The sequence below is a fragment of the Triturus cristatus genome, chromosome 9, assembly GCF_964204655.1.
Source record: "Triturus cristatus chromosome 9, aTriCri1.1, whole genome shotgun sequence".
Lineage (NCBI taxonomy): Eukaryota > Metazoa > Chordata > Amphibia > Caudata > Salamandridae > Triturus > Triturus cristatus.
In genome coordinates this window covers 742,284,171-742,309,731 of record NC_140592.1, presented here as the reverse complement: position 1 = coordinate 742,309,731, position 25,561 = coordinate 742,284,171, and the positions used below count along the sequence as shown (strand labels likewise).

General features: G+C 51.1%; 1 protein-coding gene and 1 long non-coding RNA gene across 3 annotated transcripts in view; one reads left to right on the top strand and one right to left on the bottom strand.

Moving 5' to 3' along the window:
* The window catches only part of LOC146798700 (uncharacterized), a 348,412-nt gene that overhangs the window by 226,155 nt on the left and 96,696 nt on the right, over nt 1-25,561 (bottom strand). The gene's annotated exons all lie outside the window — the stretch shown is intronic.
* The window catches only part of RCOR2 (REST corepressor 2), a 224,197-nt gene continuing 208,978 nt past the window's right edge, over nt 10,343-25,561 (top strand). The window contains exons 1-2 of one of the 2 annotated variants that reach the window (XM_085626014.1): nt 10,343-10,733; nt 11,973-12,124. In XM_085626014.1, coding sequence (XP_085482140.1) covers nt 12,001-12,124 — 124 coding nt within the window. In that variant the 5' untranslated portion in view covers nt 10,343-10,733; nt 11,973-12,000. The remainder of the gene's footprint in view (nt 10,734-11,972; nt 12,125-25,561) is intronic. The other variant, XM_085626013.1, reaches the window with a different exon arrangement.

The window sequence follows — 25,561 nt, the reverse complement described above, 5'->3', positions numbered from 1 at the left end:
AATTTGACACATGAATCAGAGTATAATCGATGATGGTGGTGTTACCTGCTGATTTAAATGTAGATTCTGCAGGTTGGACTTGTCAAGGTCTACCATTTAGTTGTGGAAAGCCCAAGTATCATAGTGTATTGTGGATCCGTTTCTCACTGTATGAGATATTGACTTTCCTAAATAACTGCTGTGGAATATAATTAGGGGTATGTAGTCCTCAGGAGCAAAGGGTAGAACATGCCCTGATCTGCCTTAGTTGGGAGATAGACTCAAAGGGTAGACCAGTAATCCCTGAGGCTCGAAGTCACCATGTCCATCGTGAATGGTATCCCCGTCCCAACTCTGAGGGATACTGGTGACAACCGGACCATGGTGGTGGAAAGGTTGTTTTCCCTGGATCAGTACACTGAACAGGTGTGTAGGCTTAGCCAGGCTCTGGAGCAGGACTTTGTTCATGATATTTCTCTGGTACCCCTAGAATGGGATGGGGAAGTGGCCCTGAGGAGGGTTATAACTAGACCCCTGATGCCCACTGAAAGCGCTCTGGGAAATTAGTCACCATCTGTTTTAGAAAAGCTAGAAGCGGTGAACGCCCAGGGTGCCCTGAAAGCTCAGGTTTCTGGGGATACAACTCCCAAACTGAGGACACAGGAGCCCAAATGGAAGGGTAGGGGGTGGTAAGACCCCCCTGTCTTCTTTTCAGATTCAGGGTATAAACTCTGAGCTGGAGAACCAGTCTCAGGCTACCACCCTTGACTGGTGGGAGGGAGAGTGGAAGGAGAGTGCCTATCACCCAGGGCAGTTGCCCGCCCCCCACTCTGAGAAACCTCAGAGAATCCGTAGGAGCAGTTAGGGGACTCCTTACCAGCCCTAACCCTGAAAGTGACTCCCACCCAAGGACCATGCTTGGAGCCTCCACCTGCCAGTGTATGATCCGAGTCCTGGCTTTTAACACTGGCAGCTGTCAGTGGCCTCTTTTGGCTGCTGTCTTCATGGCAAGAGTTTTCCTTTGGTTAGGAACAGAAGTCTGATCCAAGGGGCAGGATGGACGATATAACTCAGTTGGCCATGGTGGTGCTGTCTGCCTACTGGGGTGCATCTGTGAGAAACGTATGGTTAGGAGCTTCTCAGATGAGGTAGACAGGTGAGGAGAAGGGATTCCCATGCGCCAGCCCAGTGGCTCAGGAGAGTGTTGACAGAGGGATACAACTGAGTTCACAGGGGCATAGCACTGACAAGCGCCACTGCAGAATACACCCATTGTCCATCTTCTATTGCCTAAGCAGGGAATCACATCAAGGTATTGATCAGTATACTCTGGCTTTTGGTGTTGGACTTGGTCGACTCTACAAAGTCACCCCCAAAATGTTGCCATCACCCCTCTTTTCTGAACCCATTTTGGTTGGCTTTTAAGGCTCTGTGGACTTTACCGCTACTAACCGGTGCTCAGGTGCTTGCGCTCTCTTTTAAACATATTCAGTTATAGCCAGTTTTCAGGTGGATAATTATAATATTATGAAATGGTCTGTAGACAGGTATTTTTGTTACACAGAACCTCACAGATTACTGTACTAGGTAAATATTTTGTTGTTGGTAACCTCCTCTGACAAAGCCTCAGGATAGAAGTTTTGCAGTATTTCCTCAGACAGTGCTACCATCACTCGCTTGCTGCTCATTTCACCTGCAGTTTGCCACACCACAAGAATACACTGCATTTTTTACTGTGGGGACATTTTGGAATGGCATTCTCCATAGTGCATCAATGTTTTACAGTTCCAAAATGACTGTCAGGTGAAGAAGCATTTTGTCGGCCATCTTGTAGCAGTAAAAATGATACACAATGCACAATACCTTTCCATGAGGGTCATCCAGAGTGATGTTTACTTGGAGGCCATTTTGGAATGCAAATGTGCAGACTGGGTCATTGTTTTACCACTCAAAGGTGGCCAGCATGTGGCTGCTAAAAGTAGTGGCCGGATGAGAACTTTAAAACAATAATGTTGCAAAATGGCCACTAGCTCTCAGGTCTTTTAATACTTTGAAAGTCTGAACATAAAAAGAGAATTTGACACATGAATCAGAGTATAATCGATGATGGTGGTGTTACCTGCTGATTTAAATGTAGATTCTGCAGGTTGGACTTGTCAAGGTCTACCATTTAGTTGTGGAAAGCCCAAGTATCATAGTGTATTGTGGATCCGTTTCTCACTGTATGAGATATTGACTTTCCTAAATAACTGCTGTGGAATATAATTAGGGGTATGTAGTCCTCAGGAGCAAAGGGTAGAACATGCCCTGATCTGCCTTAGTTGGGAGATAGACTCAAAGGGTAGACCAGTAATCCCTGAGGCTCGAAGTCACCATGTCCATCGTGAATGGTATCCCCGTCCCAACTCTGAGGGATACTGGTGACAACCGGACCATGGTGGTGGAAAGGTTGTTTTCCCTGGATCAGTACACTGAACAGGTGTGTAGGCTTAGCCAGGCTCTGGAGCAGGACTTTGTTCATGATATTTCTCTGGTACCCCTAGAATGGGATGGGGAAGTGGCCCTGAGGAGGGTTATAACTAGACCCCTGATGCCCACTGAAAGCGCTCTGGGAAATTAGTCACCATCTGTTTTAGAAAAGCTAGAAGCGGTGAACGCCCAGGGTGCCCTGAAAGCTCAGGTTTCTGGGGATACAACTCCCAAACTGAGGACACAGGAGCCCAAATGGAAGGGTAGGGGGTGGTAAGACCCCCCTGTCTTCTTTTCAGATTCAGGGTATAAACTCTGAGCTGGAGAACCAGTCTCAGGCTACCACCCTTGACTGGTGGGAGGGAGAGTGGAAGGAGAGTGCCTATCACCCAGGGCAGTTGCCCGCCCCCCACTCTGAGAAACCTCAGAGAATCCGTAGGAGCAGTTAGGGGACTCCTTACCAGCCCTAACCCTGAAAGTGACTCCCACCCAAGGACCATGCTTGGAGCCTCCACCTGCCAGTGTATGATCCGAGTCCTGGCTTTTAACACTGGCAGCTGTCAGTGGCCTCTTTTGGCTGCTGTCTTCATGGCAAGAGTTTTCCTTTGGTTAGGAACAGAAGTCTGATCCAAGGGGCAGGATGGACGATATAACTCAGTTGGCCATGGTGGTGCTGTCTGCCTACTGGGGTGCATCTGTGAGAAACGTATGGTTAGGAGCTTCTCAGATGAGGTAGACAGGTGAGGAGAAGGGATTCCCATGCGCCAGCCCAGTGGCTCAGGAGAGTGTTGACAGAGGGATACAACTGAGTTCACAGGGGCATAGCACTGACAAGCGCCACTGCAGAATACACCCATTGTCCATCTTCTATTGCCTAAGCAGGGAATCACATCAAGGTATTGATCAGTATACTCTGGCTTTTGGTGTTGGACTTGGTCGACTCTACAAAGTCACCCCCAAAATGTTGCCATCACCCCTCTTTTCTGAACCCATTTTGGTTGGCTTTTAAGGCTCTGTGGACTTTACCGCTACTAACCGGTGCTCAGGTGCTTGCGCTCTCTTTTAAACATATTCAGTTATAGCCAGTTTTCAGGTGGATAATTATAATATTATGAAATGGTCTGTAGACAGGTATTTTTGTTACACAGAACCTCACAGATTACTGTACTAGGTAAATATTTTGTTGTTGGTAACCTCCTCTGACAAAGCCTCAGGATAGAAGGTTTGCAGTATTTCCTCAGACAGTGCTACCATCACTCGCTTGCTGCTCATTTCACCTGCAGTTTGCCACACCACAAGAATACACTGCATTTTTTACTGTGGGGACATTTTGGAATGGCATTCTCCATAGTGCATCAATGTTTTACAGTTCCAAAATGACTGTCAGGTGAAGAAGCATTTTGTCGGCCATCTTGTAGCAGTAAAAATGATACACAATGCACAATACCTTTCCATGAGGGTCACCCAGAGTGATGTTTACTTGGAGGCCATTTTGGAATGCAAATGTGCAGACTGGGTCATTGTTTTACCACTCAAAGGTGGCCAGCATGTGGCTGCTAAAAGTAGTGGCCGGATGAGAACTTTAAAACAATAATGTTGCAAAATGGCCACTAGGTTTAAAAACATTGGCCGTAATGGATGTAGCGCATTGCATATGAAATGGATAGCATTAAAAGATGGCTACCTTCTGCAATGTTAAATTGTATTTTTTTTACTGCGATCATATGCCTTTCAAGTTTATGCAGAAGTACGAGCACTTTTTTCTCATATTATTTTCATTTATCTTCTTGTACTTGTTGAGTTTGAGTAGGAGGATGCAAGAAGGAGCCAGTGGGCGTGTGAATGGTTGCATAACCAGTGCTTTAAATGGTTTGGTACAGTGTACCAGGACTTTTTTATTTTGAGAGGGAGAGTATCTGCACTTTTCAAGAAAAATGTAATACTTTTAATTGGAGAGTATCGGCACTTCTCAGAAACAAACAGGTACTCTGACACGGGTACCTGCACTTCTATTTTTCCATTTCATGCACTGTGCATAACTGCATAGGATGAGTGCATGTATAATTACTTATTGAGTGCCTAAACTCACGGGTGACTGAAGAGGCACTTTCAGTGATTCGCATTCCAAACATGTTGATGACTCAGCTTGTGCGTTAACTCTGTAGCGCAACGCTGACTCTGGGCCAGTCTCTGAAATTACTAGCTTGCACTACTTTCTGTCTCACTTTGGGGACCGTCCCCCGCAGGGGCAGCTAGTGCATAATCACGAGTCTTCCTACTGACGAGAATCTAGGGAGGAGTGTTGGCATTCCCAACTGGAGAAACCAGTCATGCCCTCTGCCTAATGTTTACCCGACACCCAAAATGGCGTCCCTGTAGCGTGCTATCTCTGACTCTGGGCTTCGTGCATCTCATTAAGCCTCGAACTTCAACCGCTTCCCAATGAGCTAGGCCTCACAAGTAAACTCCCAAACACGGCCACACGTAACGTAATCGGGCAGGTGAAAAACAAATAAAGGCTGCCCGCACTTGGCCGCCGATGCCCTAATGTTCCCCCTCCCAGACCCGTAGGGAACAAGATAGCTCCAAGTCCGGGTCCGTGCTCTGCTGTGCCCTCGCTGTCAAGGGGGCTTGGCCAGGAAAAGCAGCAGCCATGCATGTAAACAACACGAAACCGATATGGATTCCTGCTAGAGCTAAAACGCACATCGCGCATAGGCGTAGGTGAACGTCAGAGTACTCGAGGAACAGAAATACAGAGTGCACGCAGTGGAGAGTACACGTAGAGTATGCAGAACGATGCACACCTGGAGCAGATAATATTGGTAGAGCGAAGAACACATAGCGGGCATAACAATGGGCGTAAACTACCGCACATGCGCAGAATACAAAAAAAGCAGAATGCATGAGCACACTCGGAACCAAGAGTAAAGTACACGATGACTACAACGCTATGTTCTTAACGTGCAGATAGTACACAATGAATAAAGGTAGAAAAATAAACCAAGAGCAGAGCGCACAGAGGACACAGAGCACAAAGGAAACGTAAAGCAATACGACTCAAATACAGGCAGTTCATCACAGTAACATAACATAACGTGTATTTGCAAAGCACACGTTCACCCGCAAAGGGGCATCTTGGGGCTGAATAACAGAGATGATACTCCTTTTCTCGACCTCAAAAAAGGCTGAAAGGCTGAGTGAACCTGTCGGGATTTGAACCTGTGACCTGAGGTGAGCACATAGTACCCCCAGGGGCACCCCGCTGTCCCCCCTTCCCCCATCGTAGGTCACCCCAAAATGACACACACAAGACAGTTGGTGTTGGGTTACAATGCTGCAGGTTTATTACATAATTCCAGAATATGTAATGGGTGGGTTATCTCACGGGCGATCCAAGGGCAGGCAACCAACTGGGTCGCCTGCCCGCCTGAAGAGCCTGGCAGCGCGGGAGCGATGCCCGCCGTTGCTGCCATCCAGGTGATTCTTTCTACGATCACGTGCCGTTGGTAACTTCTACTCACGCCCCCCCTCTCGGGGCGGAGCGTCGCTTAGCAAGCCCCCGGTTGTTCAGGCCCACAACCGCCCGCAGGACTAGTGGGGCGCTGACGCGGCTTCCGGGACCCTCCCATGAGGCTCCTCGGTTTTGGCTCAGGCAAAGGCGAGGTGGGCGACAAAGAGGTCGCCAGGAAGGGTGGGGGAAGGCTAAATAGCCTCCCCCTCACACCAGGGCCAGGAAGTGACACGCATTGCGCGTCACTTCCGGCCAGCCCGAGGAGGGGGGCTCCGGTCGGCGTCCCCGCCCCCTCCCATGGGAGGGGTGCCCGGTGTCCCGGGGGCACTAAGGCGCCGACCGCCTATTGGCCCCCTGCGGGGGCCGCGGTCAGCGGCAAATACATGTAAAACCCAGAAACGGTGTAAGTTGGGCAGAGTGCATATGTGTATAGCACAGAGTAAGCGTAGAACACAGAATATAGACCATACATGGACCACATGGCAATGTGTTGTAAAATATAAGCACAACAGAGTTCACTGTAGGGCCCTGGTGTGGCAATACACACTTAGAGCTTAGTGTAAGCAAAGCGCGGGGTAAAAGGGTACATGTAGAACACAGGTAAGAGGAAGGTATGTACAGCACCGAAACCACAGAACAAGGCAGGCCGCGAAACACAGGGTAGTATATTGCATAGAAAACATGCGGAGCACAAAGCATGCGCACACGACTGCCATTCAGCACATAGTACACATGCAGCAAGCAAGGTCGATATGGAAGTCATTCAGGTGGTGTTAGCGTGTTCCAAAAATGGTGAAAAAACATACAAACATCCGAGTACACGTAAATCAAGTACCAGTAGAATGGAGTACACAGAGTAAAGCGCACAATACAAGGTAAACGCAGAGCACGTGTTACACGTACAACACCAAGGACACAGAATGGGTGAAGGAATGAGTGGGCGTGGAGTGAGTTAGTATGATGGGGGGGAAGGGATGAGTGGATCTCAGTAGCAGAGAACTGGGGAAGAAGGAGGGCAAGAAGGAGGTGTGAATGGTGGAACAAGGAATGGAGAGTAAAGGGAGGTGAAGGTGAGTGAAGGAATGGGCGTGGCTACAAAGGATGTGGTGAGGTGGTAAAGGAGGAGACGAAGAATTAGGGATGTATGAACGACGGAAGGAGCTTATGAGGGGCGTGGAAGTGAGATGGGGACCCACTGAGGGCTGTGGAGGCAAGATAGGACCCAAAGAATTGGGTTTTGTAGGTAAATGAGTACGGGAGGGGAGATGTGGAAGAGAGAATACATTTTCAGGGTGAGGCGTAAACGGGTAGTGCGCGCGGTTTCGGGGAAGTTGAGGGTTGTAAAGTGGGCGAGGAAAGAATCTATGGCTGTGGGGGTGAGAGAGAACTTAGGGGGTTGTGAGGAAGCCGAGATGGGTCAAGGGAGGAAAGGCAGGGCCGAGGTAGGAATTTGTGGGCGGAAGTAAAGAGTGAGTTAACATGAGGGGGCAGGAGGAATGAGGGTGAGGGGAAGGCGTATGGGGGCATTAATTGAAGATGTAAAGGGAAATCAAACCGAAAAAAGAGGTGGAAGTGAGTGAATATGGATGTGAAACTGCTGGAGAAAGTTTGCGAGAAAGGAGAGAGAATGCAGGCAAAGGAGGGAGTGCGACAAGAGGAGACCGGACAGGTGTAGGCTGTAAAAAAGGAGGAGCATGATGGGGCGTAAAGGGTGTTGGCAGAGAAAAGAGCAGGGCACACAGGCAGAAAAGGCTACAGAGCGAGAAAGAAACAGTGGGATAAACACAGAGGAGGTGGTAACAGAGTGGGTGGTGAAGGGAACGCCACAGAGAGCTAAAGAAGAGAGGAGGGTACAGAGATATAGAAAAGAGCTGAGAAGCTGAGTGAGGAGGCAAAAGAGTGGGGGGGGGTCAAGGAAGGACGCGAAAACGGCAAATATTGAGGAGGGAATGGTGCAAAATGTGGAGGAGTGAGAGGGGAAGGTACAACGGGAGTTGATGGAAGGAAGTGGGGACGGTAAGGGGTCGGAATAGTGAGTTAAGAGACAATGGAGACATTATTGAAAGAGGGGAGGAAAGGTAAAAATCGAGGAGAGAAGAAAAGTGAGAGGAGCAAAGAGACAGATGTAACAAAATACAGGTTCATGTTAAGAAGTCAGGGGGGGAGCAAAATTGGTGAAGGGGACAGAAGGGAGGGAGAGAAAAGGGGAACAATTAAAATAACATGGGCCAGAAAATATTTGACGTAATCCATCCCTGAACGAGAGTGTCCAAAAGAGGAAGGGCTGAGGAAATGGAGTGGAGGAGGGCAAGACAGGTGTCACAGAGGCTAGGGGTCAAGAGGGCCACAAGGGTCTGGTGGAGGAGACCAGGGCAGATGCTGCTAAAACGAGGAAAATGAACACCTGGTAATAGAGTGAATGTGAGGGCGTGTTGAGGTGGGCGGGGTTAGCGAATAGATGGTTCTACCAAGGCGAACGTGACGGAGGCAAATGGGGGGGGGGAGGCAAATGGGGGGGGGGCAAATGAGGGGGGGGGGCAAATGAGGGGGGAGGGCAAATGAGGGGGGGAGGGCAAATGAGGGGGGGAGGGCAAATGAGGGGGGAGGGCAAATGAGGGGGGGCAAATGAGGGGAGGGGGCAAATGAGGGGAGGGGGCAAATGAGGGGGGGGAAATGGGGGGAAATGAGGGGAGGGGGGCTGGAGGTCCTAACGAAGTTGGTGAGGGAGAGATTAAGAAGAGTAGTGACAGTGTCTGGGCACGGGGGTGGGCTGCTAGGGGGAGCCACAAAGAGGAGAGTGCACAAGAGGCGGGGTGAAGGTTAAAGTAGACGGCTGGGGAGGGGGGAGATACAGGGAGGTCTGGGTTTGTGCAAAAGGAGGGATCCGGGAAAAGGCTACTGAAGAAAACCAGTGGACGAGGTAAATGTAAATGGAGCGGCTAGTGAGGGAGAGCAGTGGGAGGAAAGAGTACGACATGGGAGAGGATGGTGAGAAAGGGTGGTTTGCATAGGAGGAGGCTAGCGAGGCGCAGGAGGGGGGGAGTGAGCGCTGGGAAAAGGAGGAGGCTGGTAGAGAGGACACGGGGGGGGGCAAAGGCGTGTGACAGAGCATGGGGAAAGAGAGGAGGCATTTCAAGCAGCTCGAGCGCAAGGGCGGGGCAGAGGGCACGGGAGGAGGCAGGTGAGGGAGAGCTCATGAGGGCAGAGGAAAACGCACGCGGAGGCTGGCGAGAGAAGAAAGGGGCAAACAAGGAGGGAACGGAGACCAACGCACAAGAGGGGGCTGGCGAGGGAGGGCACGTGAGTGGGAGGTGTGGAAGAGCAACGTGGGAGGGTGCAAACGAGGTGTCACTGAGGGACAGCAAGAAGATTAAGGTACAGGAGTGAGCTTGAGACGGAGGGCAGAGGAGAGCACGTGAGGTGGCTGGTGTGAAAGAGCAGCAGGGGAGGGGGCGGAGAGAATTCTATGAGGGAGAGCAGGAAACTAAAGCTACAGGAGTGAGGCTAGTGAGGGACTGACAGCGCGAGAGGGCAGAAGAGGAGCCGCGAGGGGGCTGGTGTGAAAGAACAGCAGGGGAGGGGGTGGAGAGGAGGCTCTGAGGGAGAGCAGGAAACTAGAGCTACAGGAGTGAGCTAGTGAGGGACTGACACAGCGCGAGAGCGCAGAAGAGGAACCGCGAGGGGGCAGCAGGGGTAATCAGCAAACGGGGGGGGGAGGAGGAGGGGGGGGCGAGATAAAGGTACAGCGGGAGGCTTGTGAGGGAGAGCAAGGGAGGGTAGAGGAGGCTGTTGCGTAAGAGCAACGAGGGAGGGGGCAAACGAGGTGGCTGCGAGGGAGGGCAAGAAGATAAAGGTACAGGAGTGAGTTGGTGAGGGAGTGCAAGGGAGGACAGGGGAGAATACGTGAGGAGGCTGGTGTGGAAAAGCAGCGGGGGCAGGAGGGGAAAAGCAGCGGGGGGGGCGCAAAATAATAGAGTGCACCCGGTAAAGGGAGGAGGAGGACATATGGCTAAACCCCACGGTAAAGGGTACATGAAGAGGCAGGTGGGGGAGGGCAGAGGGGGCACACGGGGCTGCTGCTGAGGGAAGAAGGGGGGCATATGAGGGGGGGGTCATACAGGGCATGAAGAGAGTGCGCTAGGGAGAGGCTGGTGAGGGGCAGAGGGGGACCCGTGAGGGGCGACGTGGGAGCAGGAGGCTGGTAAGGAAGAGCAGCAGAACACAGGGGAGGGGGGTGCACGTCGCCCACGAGGCTGGAGAGGGAGATCAAGGGGAAAGAGGGCAGAGGGGGCTGTAGAAGAGGGCAGCAGGACACGCAGAGTCGAATGAGGGAGAGGAGGGCACGGTCACAGGCTGGAGAGAGAGCGCAAGGAAGTGGAGGGCACCAGGGGCTGGGGAGGAGGGAGGTACAGAGGCTGGTGAGGTAGTGGAGGGCATAGCAGGAAACTGGTGAGGAGGCTCGCGGGGAGGGAATAGGAGGGCACAGCAGGAGACTGGTGAGAGAGAGCAGGGGGAGGGGAGAGACTGCTCACCAGCTCTGGTTGAAGGAGGAAGGTGGAGGAGGAGGGGAGAAGGAGGGGCAGGGTCCGGCCCCTCTCCCTGCAGCAGGCTGCCTCTCTCCACACCGCCAGCCTCATTGTGTGCTCAGGAGGCAGAGTGAGTCGGCGCTCTCCCACCAGCGACTGCCTTTCCCTCCCCAGCCCTACCTGCACAAAGAGACACGTGAAGTCTCACACCGCCAAGGAGGAGAGGGCGCACTCTCCAGGAAAGGGTGAGCCTGCGACACTCGCATTTTGACCTCAGGGCCCCACTATCAGGAACAACCGTCGGGGCAGAGTGAGACACCCCCCCCCAAAAAAAGGTCCCCTCCCCCGGAGGCTCCTTTCGCGCGGCGATTCCTGGAAATAAGCGCTGTTAGATTTTGTAACCATCTTTTGGTACCTCATGTGTGGTCATAGCCCTCTTTTTGGACACCGCTTTTCTTTATTCTGCTGGGGGCTGGAGCCCCCAGCTTCCAATAGGGATATATCAGACTATTTTTTTAAAATCTCGCCTCACGCCGTTTGCCTTTATTCTTCTTCCGCCCCCCCCACCCCCCCTTGCAAACTTTACCTGCTGCCCTTTGTCTTTACGGGGGTGCATGGACCAGGGCATTCACCCCTCAACACTCAGGGAGGGTAATCTACAGCCTTTAATTTCTCTCATGCGCCCCTGTATGGTACAGCCGCGCGCCGCCGTTGTTCCTGCTACTCTTGCACGTTTTTTGAGGTAGGTTGATTTCTGCGAGTCGCCCTCGGTAGGTTTTTGTTGTGGAACACCTTGGGGTGCTCTAAATGTCTCCGAGATTTTGTTGAAAGGCTGGTCTCTTGCAGCAGTCACTTTGGCATTCATCATTGGTCGTGTGTGTGTGTGTGTATGGGGGGGCTTGATGTATTGTGGCTGCTCCTGCTAGTTATTTTGAGGGGGGCGCTAGGTCTTGTAACTAGATGTTACCATAGAGGGTGTAAGAACCAGTGTCTGGTCAAATTTTATCTGTTCCTAATGGTTTTTTTCTTCTTCACGGGGAGTGTGTGTGTGGGGAGGGGGACAAAAGTGAAGGAGACACCTACGTTGCCACTGTGTATTTTTGAGAGGAGGGGCAGGCTAGGGACAACGAGTCATGTGATGGATGGTTCTGGCTTTGCCTGCTCATGTGAAGACATGTCAGTACTTTCAATGCAGCTTTTGTGGGGCAGGTGAGGATGTTGGTTCTATACCTCCAGGTTTCCCTAGTCTTGTGATGAGTGAATGGCTAGGGGCATTTCCCCTGAGGGTGCAGGAAGTAGGCGAAAACTGGTTTGGACTGTCCCTGCTGGCGTTTTAGTGTCGGGCGAGAATCCTGCCTGATATGCCCTTGCGGGGTTGGTGAGGCCTACTAGGGCTCTGGTTTAGAGTTCTCTGGAACTGCAAAATAATTGCTATGAACGTTTTCAGTGGAAGCTGAGGATTGTGCTTGCTACTGTCCCTGCAGGCTTTTGTGTGCTGCTGACGACGACGCCATGCCGTCGGTGATGGAGAAGTCGGTGACCTCGGGGATCCTGTCCCGAAGCCGGGCCAAGACGGTGAGCAACGGCTCGAACCCCCACTCGGAGGAGGACAGCAGCGAGGAGGAGCACTTCCAAGGTAGGCTCTTATTTCCTTGCAGTGGCCGGTCTGGCTGGAAGGCCTGGTGATGTCTTCATGTGGCAGTGTTGTGGCCAACTCACTGATGCGGGCAGTGGTGGCCTCACTCTTGTACACTGTTGTGCTACCTAACAGGGGTCTTATAGTTCTTCCTTTGAGACTTGGAGCGAATGGCTCGTCTTTGAAGCCCCTTGTCCAACTGGGGATACAGAGGAATGTCTTCTCCAAGCTTCTCTGAGGTTACGTCGGAGTGGGTGTTCTGTGTGGTCTGTAATGGGGCCTGAAGTAGTTGGCTTTAGCAGGGTGAGCGACTACCGTGTCTGAAGAGGTTGTATTGTCTACTTTTAGCATTTCACAGCCAGTTGTGGGAGGTCTCAAGTGATGATCTCCATCTAGATAGGGGTCTGGAGTGTTTCCCCTGTTCCACACTGTGATTGATGCCTTAAGGTGAGTGTGTGTGTGGTGGTGAGGGCACACCCTAGCCAAGTCTCAATGGTGGCACATTTCTGTTCTTTCACCATTCTAATCTCTGACTACACTGAAAATGTCCCCAATCTATGGCTTGATGCATCATCTATCTGTGCAACTTATAGGTGCTGTGTATTAGACTCCAGTGAACAGTGATCTTGATTACACCCTGAAATGTGGCCTTGCAAGGCCAGTCCAGAACTCGGGCTTTCTTTTCATGCTCTTTAGCACTTGGGTCAAAGGAGCCCAAGGAAGGCCCTGTAGTAAGGGAGCATCGGTATCCACACCCCACCAGAAAAGTCTGTTTGGGGTTTTACGCGTGCTTAGGTGGCTTTGATGTGTGCTAGTGCAGCTGCTATGGGTTGTGATCGCCTCTATCTCCTGTGAAGGGGTTTGCACTTCAGATTAGTAGGTATGTGATGGGGGAGTGACTGAGTTGGAGTGCCATGGCTCGACTGCATCAGACCTAATAATCCAATAGCAGTGGAGTGTTTTTGAACTGGAAGCTCCAAGCTCTGGGAGGCCTGCCTTGTGTTCTTTCCTATGTAGATAGCTACATGTTAGGGTTCAGATCTTCACGTAAGAGCTAATCCTTTTCAGTAGGAACTCAAAAGCAGGATTTCATTCTTATGACAAGATTACCATGGAAAGTCTGAGTCCTGAATCATCCCCTAAGTCAATACATTGTTCATCTTAGATCAACAAAACAGCATTTTACCCCTCTGGGAAGTGACCAAAACACTAGTAGAACCAAAGTGAATGATAGACGGGTACAAGCATCATCCTAACATCTGCTAGAAGTGCAGGGCGCAGTGGACCTCGGGCATTTTCTGGTTGACTGTTCCGTCATTTCCCTGATTATATCTACATATGTCCATGGGTTCGGACAAGGGATTCCAGTGAACTGGAGTGAACCTCAAGCTGGCTCACTTGGTGAACTAATAACATGGGGAGAGAACATGAAATGTCTTCCTCGCATGTACCACTAAAACAGAACACAGAATTCCTTGTAGAATTAAGCCCTTCTGTAAGGCCATTCATCAGTGGTTGGTAAGTGCTGCACGAAGTAGATATTGCAGGCTGTGTGTAGCGCTTCAGAAGTTGAGATCCCCATATCTGGGATAATTGCTGCTAAGTCGCACCAACATAGCGTTAGCTGCTTGTCTGGTCATACAACACTGCCGTACTTCTACCGGGTGTCAGGTGGCATGTTCCAGGGCACACTAGGTTGTGGTGCTTACCACTGGCACAAGGAGGTTGAAGGAAACTGGACCGATCTGCTCTCACCTTGCCAAAGGTACCCACATTGGAGCTGGAACCAAAGGATTCTGGTTTCCCCTTAAACTTGCTCTGACTGCTGGCTGGATTTCCATGTCTGGGAGTGAGGTCTTGCATCTGCAATAATGTTGACCAAGTAAAATTGCTGCAAGGGCTAGGATGTTGTCCACACTTTTCTCCTGTGGCCACAGAAGGCACTTCTGGGGTTATGTGCAGGAACTCAGCTCTTTACTGCGATGCGGTCATGGTTTGCTGGGACACTCGGTGGTCAGGTCCATTTTGCTAATGGGAGGTGAATTGCTAATGGACCCAGGTTTGTGCTCAGTGGGGGTTTTGCACAGTACAATGACCCACTCAATTGTTGCTGGCACTCAGGCCTAGGCGAGCAAGCATCCACGGTTCCATGACTGCTCACACAGTTAGCCACTTTTCACACCACACCACATGCTTACTATGGGATATTCCTGATGCTTCTTTCTTATGGCAGTTGTGGGATTACTGAAATGTACAGTGCTGGTCCTGTAGCAAAGTGGCTACCATTCTCCTGGAGTCTTCTTTAGATCATTCCTTCCTAATATACTATTCCAGCATTACTGTCTGTCTAAGTGACGATTTTGGTCAATTCATCGTGGTTTCTTCAGAGCCTTGCCCCTTCCTTTCATGTCCTGTGTTTGCTTAGTTACAGCACACCTCTTCTGACCTCCTGAGCCATCTAGCCCTTCTCTACTGAGTATTACTAATCTCTTGAACCGTATTAGATCCTGAGTTTTGCCCAGCAACTGAAATAACAGCAGTGACAACTACTGTGACACAGCACCCGGCTTGAAAACCTTCATCCGCCAAGCAAATCTTTTCCCACTTCTCCACCTTTAAATAACCCCTCACTTAGCTTGTGATCATCTTAGAGCCATGAAGGATCGCTTGCCTGGTTTCAAGGTGGATGAAAGCAAATAACCAGAGGACCTAAGATCAACACCTCTTGAGGTTACATTCAATAAGTTTGTCTCTGGGGAACCGTATCAACTCGTTATCATCATCTGCTAGTTACCGTTTAAAAACTATGGTAGATATCAATCCTAGAGCTAAAATATGGGGCCTTCATTGCCAAAAGTATAATTGGAGCGAAACTAAATCGTAGTAAGGCCTCCCATGTGGGCAGGTCCACTTCAAACATTCTGAAACTACAGGATCACAAGAGCAATGCTTATGGGGATGTACCCAAATGTGTTCTTGTCTCCCTAGATCTAATAGAAATGCACTAATTACCAGTCGGGGAAATAATCAAATTTTATACCACCAGCACTGGTTTATAAAGTAGGCAGAACAGCACCTCAGTATTTGAAAGACAGCCTGCAGGCCTTTGAGACAGACGAGATCTAGATGAATCCAGGAAATGCAAAGGACCAGAGCAGGTCCCAAGGTTTTTCTTAGGAGTCTGCTGTCAGTACTAACGGATGCTCTGGTTACTGTACACCAAGGCTGTCTAGTTTTGATTCGACCACCATGCCTCTTTCTAGCACTACCCTTCACTCTGTCTCTTATCTCACTCTTCCAGGTTTTTCCATCCCTGCTTTCACCATATGTCACTCTCTTCCTAGCTGAGCTTTGTGTCAAAGACTGACGCTAAAAATTAAGTGCTAATCCTCACAAATGAATGCTGGTGCCCACCACCTCTAAACACTTGTACAAATTGATGTAAATCTGAGATGAGTACAGGGGAACAACTGAGTTTAAGGAACATTTATTCCTATATTCTCTGAACAGCATCCTCGTTCTTAACCTTGCGAAACTTCAAACTTTAGAGTTACAATTACAAGACAGAAGCAAAGGATTTTGGTCGTCGGTCATATTGCCTTGCGATGCGTTAATTAGTTCTAGTCTGTTTTCAGTGAGTACAAGACGTAGTAAAGTGTTAATCCCTGGATGGAGGTTACCATTATTTTTATGCACTTAAGGAGTCATAAGGAAGTTATCCAACTATTCATTAAAGGGTCACATATGAGTAACAACTTAACATCCCTCCTATCCGGGCTGGCTCTTTTCGCTCTCAGTATCTCCACTTCCTGGAGGGAATGAGGTGGTCCTCATGGACAGGCCGTCTCTGCATATGGCTCCAGCCATCCTGGTTAATTTTAGGGCACTTTGTCTCTCTCTCTTTGCTGACTATCTAGTGCAGGTGCTCCTGGAAGTGTTTCATATCTCTTTGCTATACAGGATTATTGTCCACAGGGACTGAAGTCTTCTTGTAGGTCAGCAGTGGTTGTTGAGCAGGTAGTCATCAATATAGGCCACACTTATTCCTGGGTGTAAGTGCGAACGTTGGGTGGCCGGGGACTAGTGGGAAAGTCTGTCCAGTGGGAATTCATGGATATTTTCCAAAAGGGAGGGATGGGTGGCTATATTGACCAGAACAGCATGCATAACCCATATCCACCACTTACTTAGCCACTCAATTTCATCTGCCCGTGTCCACTCTGGTCCCACCAGCCCCAAAATGTTCATTAGCATCTCGAGGGGCTCAAGATTTTGCACTTTCTTTGACGCAGCCTGCCTCCCCTCTCGTCAATGGTTTCAGAGCAGTATGCATGGTGTTTACCACCGGTCTGAAAAGTACTCTAGTACTATTGCCTTCTATTGGCTAATCATCTACACATGACTTAATTCAGTAGCAAGTTGGGGCTTGTTTCAGAAGGAAGGTGTAGGGCATTGGAACTCTGATACTGCATGGCATGCTCAATTATACTGCATACTCAATATCTGGCTGGCCAGAAAGTTTTCAGATGCCTAAAGTTTAACTACAGATGTACGCAAATCTAGAAGTTTATAACCACTTCTATGACAGATAAGCTCCTAAATTCTACCACTGGGCAGTGTTTCAAAAGACGGGAGACAGACCAGTCAGACAGTATGGTACAGTGTATCATGTCTGTGATGATATGTATGTATTCCCTATACCATGTTCTTTTGGTATCACTAGATGCAAAGCTGAACACTGGGCGATTCTGAATGAGTTTCCTGCAAAATAAATATATATATAAAAAAAAAAGGTATGAAGCCCCCAAACCCCTCCTCCCCTACTGGAACAGGGATCCCACCCAAGTCCAAAAATGTTTACAGGGTGCCAGACGGCTCTTCTCACAATGTCTTGCTGTCCTGTTAAAGGGATTACCAGGGGTCCGATAGTATCTTGGGGACATGGTTCAGAAGAGGGTCTGTTATAGCTTCCTTTGCTTTTGTGATAGTGCTACTGTTGTATACGCACCCACAAGAGCGCCCCCATTTGTATTAAGTATCAAGGGATCATTACCCCAGAATTGTCAGGTTGTGATAACGTTTTTTGGTTTGCTAGACCCACCAGTTGGGAACTGGAATCTAGGATTGTGAGCCAACCATAGTTACCTGGCTGGAAGTAACTCCTGAATGGTAAGAGCTAAAGAGACTTTCCAAATGGTTTTCGCGTCAGTACAACGGGTTGGATGCAACTGGACACTGCCCCAAGATCTGAATTGAGCAAAAACCTCACTGTCCTCCTGAGGCTGGAAACAGAGACACAGGTTTACTGCTCTCTCAAGGAGTAGTGTGCGTGTTGGCAGGTTCTCAGCTTCTGGTCACACTAATGTTTCATGGTTGATCCTAGTCAGCTAAGCTTCAAGTCCTTGGCACACACCCTTCTGACAACATTCAAAGATGCTTCACTCAGCTGGCCCTTGCCGTTTATCCTCCTGAAGGGACCAACTTCTCTCACTAACATCAGGTAGTCCAGCTTGCTGTTCTTGCAGACAGTGGGTTAGCTGCAGGACTTTTCCAGAGTCTGAGCTTGAAGGGAAAAGGAAGCCAGCAGAAGCAGGGTTCTGTTCTGCTAGACAACTCGCTTGGTTGTTGAAGAGTTTCTTTTGAAGGGCAAAACATGAGGTACTGACTCAAAATATCTTACTTTTAGGAGCGTTGTTTGGAAGCTATAAATAAACAAATGGGGAGCTACCATCAAAATCCGAACGCGCTCCACTCAGGGCACAGTTCCCCAACCCTCTTTTATTGAAGCTGCTGGTAGGCACTGGGCACGGTTTTGTGAACTGCCCCAAATGAATACCGGGCAGGAACAACTGAAAGGTTGTGACAGGACATGAAGTATGGTAGGGCTAGCTTGTGAGTACAGATACTGTGGTTGGCAGTGAGAAGATGTCTAGTCTCGGAAACACACATTTGGAGTTTTCGACAAGGACCAGGGAATCGTGTAAACTGCACGTTGTCACACCTTAAAGCTGGGAAAGAAGTTAAAAGGAAGACCTTTTTTTGAACAAGAACATATTATATATACCCTCTTGGACAAGGTTTCTCTGTCCCAGGCTGGTTTGAAACGACCCATACGGTAAACAAAGCACCGCATGACATGGAGCAAAGTGGGGACACAATTTGTGGGGGGACGTACGGGTGTACAACTGAACGCACTCTCCCATCATGGGTTAGAGGCCTGTGTTCCTGATACTGTAATTGTCTGTCGCCAACTGCCAGGTAATCCGTAGCCTGGTTGGGGAGACCTAGTCGCCCTTCACGCTGGGCAGGCTTCTGCTTTGTGTGCACTATGCTATCACTCTTTGCTTTGACGGGCACTTGACAACTAACTAAGCTCAGCTTGTAAAAGGCCACGCTCGCTGGCTGGCGGTATGGCTACCCCCTGGCACCGATACCGGTGATGAGCCCAGTGAGGCTCCTCGGGCTTGCTCTTTTTTGTCACTGACAGTGCTGAAGCTTTAAGATCTGGTTGTAACTCTACTCGGCGCGAGGAAGTCCCAGGGGTGAAACAGGTGGGCAAAAGGCCTGTCCTGAGATGATTGCTTGATAAGTGGGCTTGGCAGCCTGTTTGGCGCCTAGCTGTGCCAGGGCAGCCTGGAGAGAGGGTGCCTATAAATGGAGTTCCTTTTGTGTGATCTGGGACTCTTGCATTGTTTCCAGGGGGCCGATCCTATCTCCCAAAAGTCCACCTCCCCTGATCACCGATGAGTGCGTGCGGCCAGTAAACCATACCTTACTAAAGACATGGGGATATAGCAGTTTGTGTCTTTGAAAACACACCAAATGTTGCCAGAGGGAAAACGTTTGAACGGCCCCTTTATTGTTCATTCACCATCTAAACTAGCTCGTATTTTCTGGGGGTGCAACAGCAACTCCCGCGCCCCTAGTTCCAGCGCCAGCCACTCAATGCTTGGAGCGCCCTTTCACTCGTATAGTCATGGTGGCGCTATACAAGAAGCACATTAAAAAAATAAACCGTCTTCGGGGCGGTGTGCCCTAGGGAAAGCGGGAATGTCAGGGCTCGCTCCGTTTCCCTTCTGCTTCTTTTGGGTGTGATTCTAGTATGTCTTGCTGGTACCGGAGTGTTCGGTCACAGTACTGGATCTCCGGATCTCCAGGGAACACTGCAGATGTGCAGGGGTGCCCTGGGGCGGTCTGGAAACGAGGCTCCAGAGGATACGTCTCTCACATTTAGACACACAAGCAGGGAGGAGGGGCAGAAGGCCAGCTGCCGGGGCCTCCCACCCCCGCCATCACAAAGGCCTCCTTGCACTACCAGCTTCAGGGGCCTGTCGGCTCACCCCTCCCATGCCCTGCACACAGACGCTCTGTGCAACGCCATCCCTGGAGATGCAGTGCTCGCAGCGGCCCGCGCCCCTCCCTGCAGTGTCTGCTCCAGTGTGCCCTCTGCTCAGTCACAGCGACCTGCTCACCCCTCCCCGCAGTGTAGCTCCAGGAGGATCTGGGCTGAAAGCCGCATGCGCCCCTCCCTGCAGTGCTAACTCCAGACGGCCATGTGCTCTCGGCGGTCTGAACCCCTCCCTGCAGAGCTAGCTCCAGGGGGCACTCTGCTCACGCGGCCTAACCCACAACCCCCCCCACTGCACCGACCACCGCTGAAGACGCCCTGCCCCCTCCCGGTAGTGCTGGCTCCAGGGGGTGCTGTGCGCACGCACCCTCCTACCCCCCCCCCACCCCCACCCGAGGGTAGTGTGCTGTAGGCGCCCTCCACCTCCTTGCAGTACCGGCCCCTAATGGTGCTGCGCTGAAGGGGGCAAAGCCTCCTTGGCCATGTGCGCTCTGCGACCAAACCCCTCCCTATTGTACCGGCCACCAGGGACGCAATACAAAATGATGCCCCCTTACAGATTGTTGTGAGCCCCCCGTATCTCACAGATTTGCTCTTGCCTTATGCTGAATGCCCCCGAGGTTTGCTCCCCCCGCCGCTGCAGGTGCCTGCGTTGCACCCGTGCCCTACACAAGAGGTGCATGAAACCGCACTGCCCCTTCACTTTAGTACTGGCCACAAGAGGCGCTGTTGACAGCGGCCTACTCCCTCTGTACTGCCTGGGGGGGGGGGGGGGGGGGGGGTTGTGCTGATCTGAAAGAGATTTGCACCCCCCATATACCAGCGAAGCATTGGCTCCAGGAGGTGCAGTGTAGAAATGTCCCATCCCCCCCCCCCCCCCTGTACAGGCTCCGCAGGTGTTGTGTTGAAAGCGCTCTACCCCTCCCTATTATGCCAGGCGTGGGAGGTGCTGTATTGAGAGCACTGCCCCCTCCCTACCAGCTCCATGATCTGTTGTGCGCCCGTAGACTCCCCCTGCTGTACATGCCACAGGAGGTACTGTGCTCAAAGAGCCCCGCCCCTCCCTATTTTACCGGCAACAGAGGGTGCTGTGCTCAAAGCGAGCCTGCCCCTTCTCCTCCCCGTAGTACTGACTCCAAGTGGTGCTGTGTTGAAAGCGCTCTGATCAGCTCCATATTTTACCGACCACATGGGGTGCTATGTTGGAAGCCGGCTGCACCCTCCCTGTAGCAGGCTCCGGCGCGGGGGGTGGGGAGGGAGGGGTGCTGACGCAGCCCACCCCCTCCCTCTTCTATCGACCACGGGAAGTGCTGTGCTGACGGCGGCCTACCCATCTGTACAGCGTAATACTCCATGAAGTGAGGTGGTAAAAGCGTCCTGCTGCCTTTCGGCAGTACTGATTCTAGGGCATTTTGTGTTCACAAGGCCCACCCCTCTCTATTTTAACAGTTCTGCGATTCATTGTTGCCACGTAGTCTCCCCCATGTTGTACTTGCCACTGGGATGGGGGGGCGGGGGGTTGTACTGAAACCACCATACTCTTCTCTATTTTACCGGCCACAGGAGGTGCTGTACTCACTCAGCCTACCCCCTCCCTGTTGTACGGTCACAGGAGGCCCTGTACTGAAAGCGCCCTCTCCTTTCCCTCTAGAACTTGCCACAGGAGGCGCTGTGCTGAAAGCGCGGTCCCTTCCCTTTTTGCGGCCACAGGCGGTGGTGTGCTGACGGCGACACAGTCCTATTTACACTGCATTTTCCCACAGTGGGGTGCTGTTTTGAAAGCCACCTCCCTGTAATACCGTCTGCATGGGGTGCTGTACTCGAGCAGTCTACGCCCTCCTTGTGGTACCCAGCCACGGGAGGCGCTGTGCTCCTTTATTTATCCGGCCACAGGAGGTGCTCTACTCATTTAGCCTACCCCGTCCCTGTTGTGTGGCCACAGGAGGCGCTGTGCTGAAAGCGCTCTCTCCCTCAAGAACTGACCCCAGGAGGCGCTGTACTCCCTTATTTATCCGGCCACAGAGAGTGCTGTACCGAAAGCGCGCACACCTCCCTCGGAGTTGGTAACTGGCTACATGAGCGCCTCTGCCTCAAAGCAGCACGCCCCTCCCTAATAAACACGCCACGGGACGTGCTGTGCTCTAACCCCCACCCCCCCCTCTATATTTTACCGGCTACAGAAGGTGCTGAGCCCACGCAGCCTGCTGCCTCCAATTAGTACCGGTCCAGGAGGTGCTGGCGACGGCCTACCCCACCCCTGCAGTTCACTACTCCTCCGCGAGGTGCTTGTCGGACAGGGGCCTAAGGCCCCTTCCTGTGTTGCTCACTCCAGAAGGTTCTCTGCTCAGTGGCAGCACCCTTCCCTGCAGTGCCAGCTCTGTACAACAGAGACACAGACCTACGCCCCGTAGCTTGCAGATCCAGTCCTGTGCGAAGAGCAGTCTGGCCAGCACACCGCCTCCCGTGCAGTGCCAGCTGCAGCGGCCCCAGCCACCCCCACCCCCTCCCTTGCGCTCCAGAACGCGCTGTCTGTCCTTCCTCAGTGGCATCATTCCTCCTCACTCCCGCCTTCCCTGCAGCGCCAGCCCCAGAGGGGCCGACCTCATGGCCGGATGTGAGCTTTGTCCTGTGAACGGAACAGGGGTTGTAGGCCCTCGGCAGCCTCTTGCGGGCAGGCTGTGCCTGATTCACCAGCGAAGGGGGGGGGGGACACTATTGACAGATCACAGGACTTACATTCTCTGCCTTAATAACAGGCAGGAACCCTAGGGAATACGGCCTGATCATGCACGTCAGAAAGACCTGTCAACAGGAACCTCGGTCTGCCCTGCAGGGAGAAGGTATTGTAATGCCTCCTCAGCCCGGGCCTGCCTAGGGGGGGTAGACTTGCCTACGTTAAGTCCAGGCCTCTTATAAGGAAGTACCTCTCTTCAAACGCGGGTCGCTGTTAGCAAGAGCTGGGTCATAAGCCTTAGGCCTCGTGCAGACGGGCTTATCAGCTGGATGCCTATAACCTCCTGAGGACCTTCGGGGGAGGGAGCTATATCATGCCAGGGCCTACTGCAGGAACTGAGCTTACCACTGAATGCTTTGCCTCTTGCAGAGCATGGGGAACATACAAATTAAGGGGCCTCCTTGTATGTGGGGTATCCGGTACATAAAGATCTCATGGTTCCTGCAGGAGGGGACCCTCAAGCTCCTCCTACAGAAGCATGGTTGGCAGCAACCACATGGCTCCCTCCGGAAGGGGGCCTAGGAACGTGGACCCCGGGGCTGCTGCTGCTGGAGGAGGGCTTATGGTGAACCCAGTGGCCTCTTGCAGAGGGGATTATCGGCTGTAGCAGAATGTGCTTGGCTGGAGCGGCCAGTGGAAATGTGTGTGACAAGAGGGCGGGGCGCTGAGCGTGGGGAGGTGGCGCGATGGGGGAAACAGGGTCATCATTACGAGTGTGTGAGGAGAGCGCGGGGCCAGGGGCCTCTCTGTTCAGTAGAGGAGGGGCGGGCCGCGCCTCATTGTGTACCTCCTATCCAGAGCCACCCCTCCCCCACACCTCCTCACTAACTAAACGTGGACAGTGCCTAACACATGGATAACCCTAGACACTTGCTGTTATGTCGCGTTACGAGTGTCACGATTATGATGGGTTATGGGGCAGGGTTGCAAAACACAGTCCCTCCATTTGGGCCACCCACCAACCCTCGGCAGGCTGTCAACAACAACCAGCGACAAAGGACTTTTCCCGAGAGCACTGGTGTCTGTTTAATGCTGACCGTGTCCGACTAGCACAGAGAATAGTTTAGTGCACAGAAAAGAGTGCTCCGATTAGTGAATTAGAAGGCTTAAAAGTGGCTCATATTTTCGAATTGGGGCAATTTTGAACTTGTAAAGACACTGTAAAAGTGTACTGCAAGGTATGTGAAAGGCTCCATGGATTTCAGGTTGCTGCAGGCAACGATTTTTTTTTAATATCGGGAAATCAACAGTAAAAACCTGCCCAGCAGACCATAAAACAGACTCTCAAACAGCCCACACACTGATTCTGGAGACCCGGCCCTTCTGGCACTGCCCGATTGCACTATAGGCCAGTCCAACCCTGAATGCTGAGGGGAGCCAAGTCTTACAGGCCAGTAAAACCTCATTATTTGAGGCTTTCTGATTGCTGCCGCCCAGTATGAACTGCAATCAGGGAACGGGGCAACGCTTAAAGGGAGCTCTGAGGGGAAAGCACACTCGATGTTTGATTGTGTCTCTCGCTTCTCGGGGCAGGTCCACACCAACAGGATGAAAATGCAAACTGCCGCTTCCTTAACCCAGCGATGACCTACCGAACTGGCCAGTAGTGGGCCTCTCTGTCCCTCTTAAGGCCTACATTACTTCCTCTCAACCCTTGGAGGATGGGGGGGGGGGGTGGACTTGGAACCCAAAGCAGCCCTGTGGGTGGGAGACAAAGCACTGTTGCTTTTGTGACTGGGGACCGGTATTGCTGCAAAACTGACCACCAGTAACAAAACCGCCCCCCCACCCCCCATCGATGCAAAACGGGCCCCCACCCTTCCAGTCTCGTGGGGAAATGCCCAATGCCCGCTACGGCCAGTTAGATCCTGCTTACTACGGTGTGTGCCCCCAGTATAAACCCTTTTGGGGGATATTAAAGAGTGCTCACACTACACTCACTTTTATTACGGTGGAAGTTAGTACACCTTAAAAGAGAGCTTGTTGATATATTTCACTGCCATTTTTAATCTTTATGGCAGTTTCACGCGAACCACATTTTGGAGGAAACACCATAAAGTTGGCATACTGTTAACTACCTGCCACGACCTGCAATATACTTGAAATTATATTAAAAAAAAAAAAAATCAGTTTCGTGCAATTGCATGACAAGATAGTTAAGTTGCGCAGAGATCCACTGTTACTTAAAATGACATACCTCAGGTGGAAAAATGATGTGAATATCGGGGTTCTTGGTCACTTCCTCTCTAGAATGTCTACAAGAAAGGCGTGCAATATACATACAGGCTACTAACTCTGGGCGGACAACTACGCTACGCTCGCAAAGTTTGCATAGTTTGTGCTACTTCACGCTACGCAAATTGCACATAGCACAGTGCAAAATCCCGTAGCGTAGTTGGCATTTTTTGCTAGCTCGCAGTCCTCAACGTGAAGTTGGCGACCGCGAGCGAGCAAAATGACATCCCGGCGAGACCTTTTCCTCGTTCGCGATCAGCAACATCAAGTTGCAGATCGCGAACGTGGAAAATAAACCTCCCGGCGAGATTCTCAACGCGGGGAGGTCAGGTTTCTCATTGCGAGTGGCCGCGTATGCTCGCGATGAGAAACTACCAGTCCGCGTTGAGAAAGCTGCAGCTCGAGTAAAAATCTACTCAAGCGGCAGAAAACAACAGCTCGCACTGTGCAAGATGCCGTTTTCAATGACTGCACAGTGCGGACAAGCATCCGGTACTGTGCAATCATCGCAAACAGCACACTATGTGTAGTGCTACGTGTATCTTGCGAAGTGCACTCCGCGTAGCGCTACTACGCCCAGGGTTACAGGCTACCACCTGAATGTCCTAAGTGAAAGGACTTCTATAAGGCAGTGACAGAATAAAGTGTGATTGGTGGGGGATAAAAAACAAATTACGTAGAATCCCAAAGACTAGATTCCTTCTTTTACACTTTTTGATAGCAACAAGACAACCTGTGTCAAATAATGTGAGATACCTCCGGTATGAAGTATGCAAAGTTGCAATTAGCCCCTTGAAGATGAGGAATTATACAGATATGCTACTATTCACTGTGTGATATCAGATTTTTAACCCACAGACCAACTAGGCCCCCTTAATTGTTTTTTCTAGACTTTAAAACCAAAGGCCTTTTATGGCCAGAGTCTTACAGGCTCATCTGGCTTTGGGTCAGCAGAGTTAACTGAAAGATCTTACAAAATTAGAAAGCAGCGTTATCCCTCAGTTTACACAGATCTTAGAGGTGTAGGCTGAAGAGCCATCCCTCTGGTTACAATGATTTCATACGTTCTAGCAGCAAAGCTAGCCGTCAAGTACATTGATATCGAAGACTCAGACCTCAA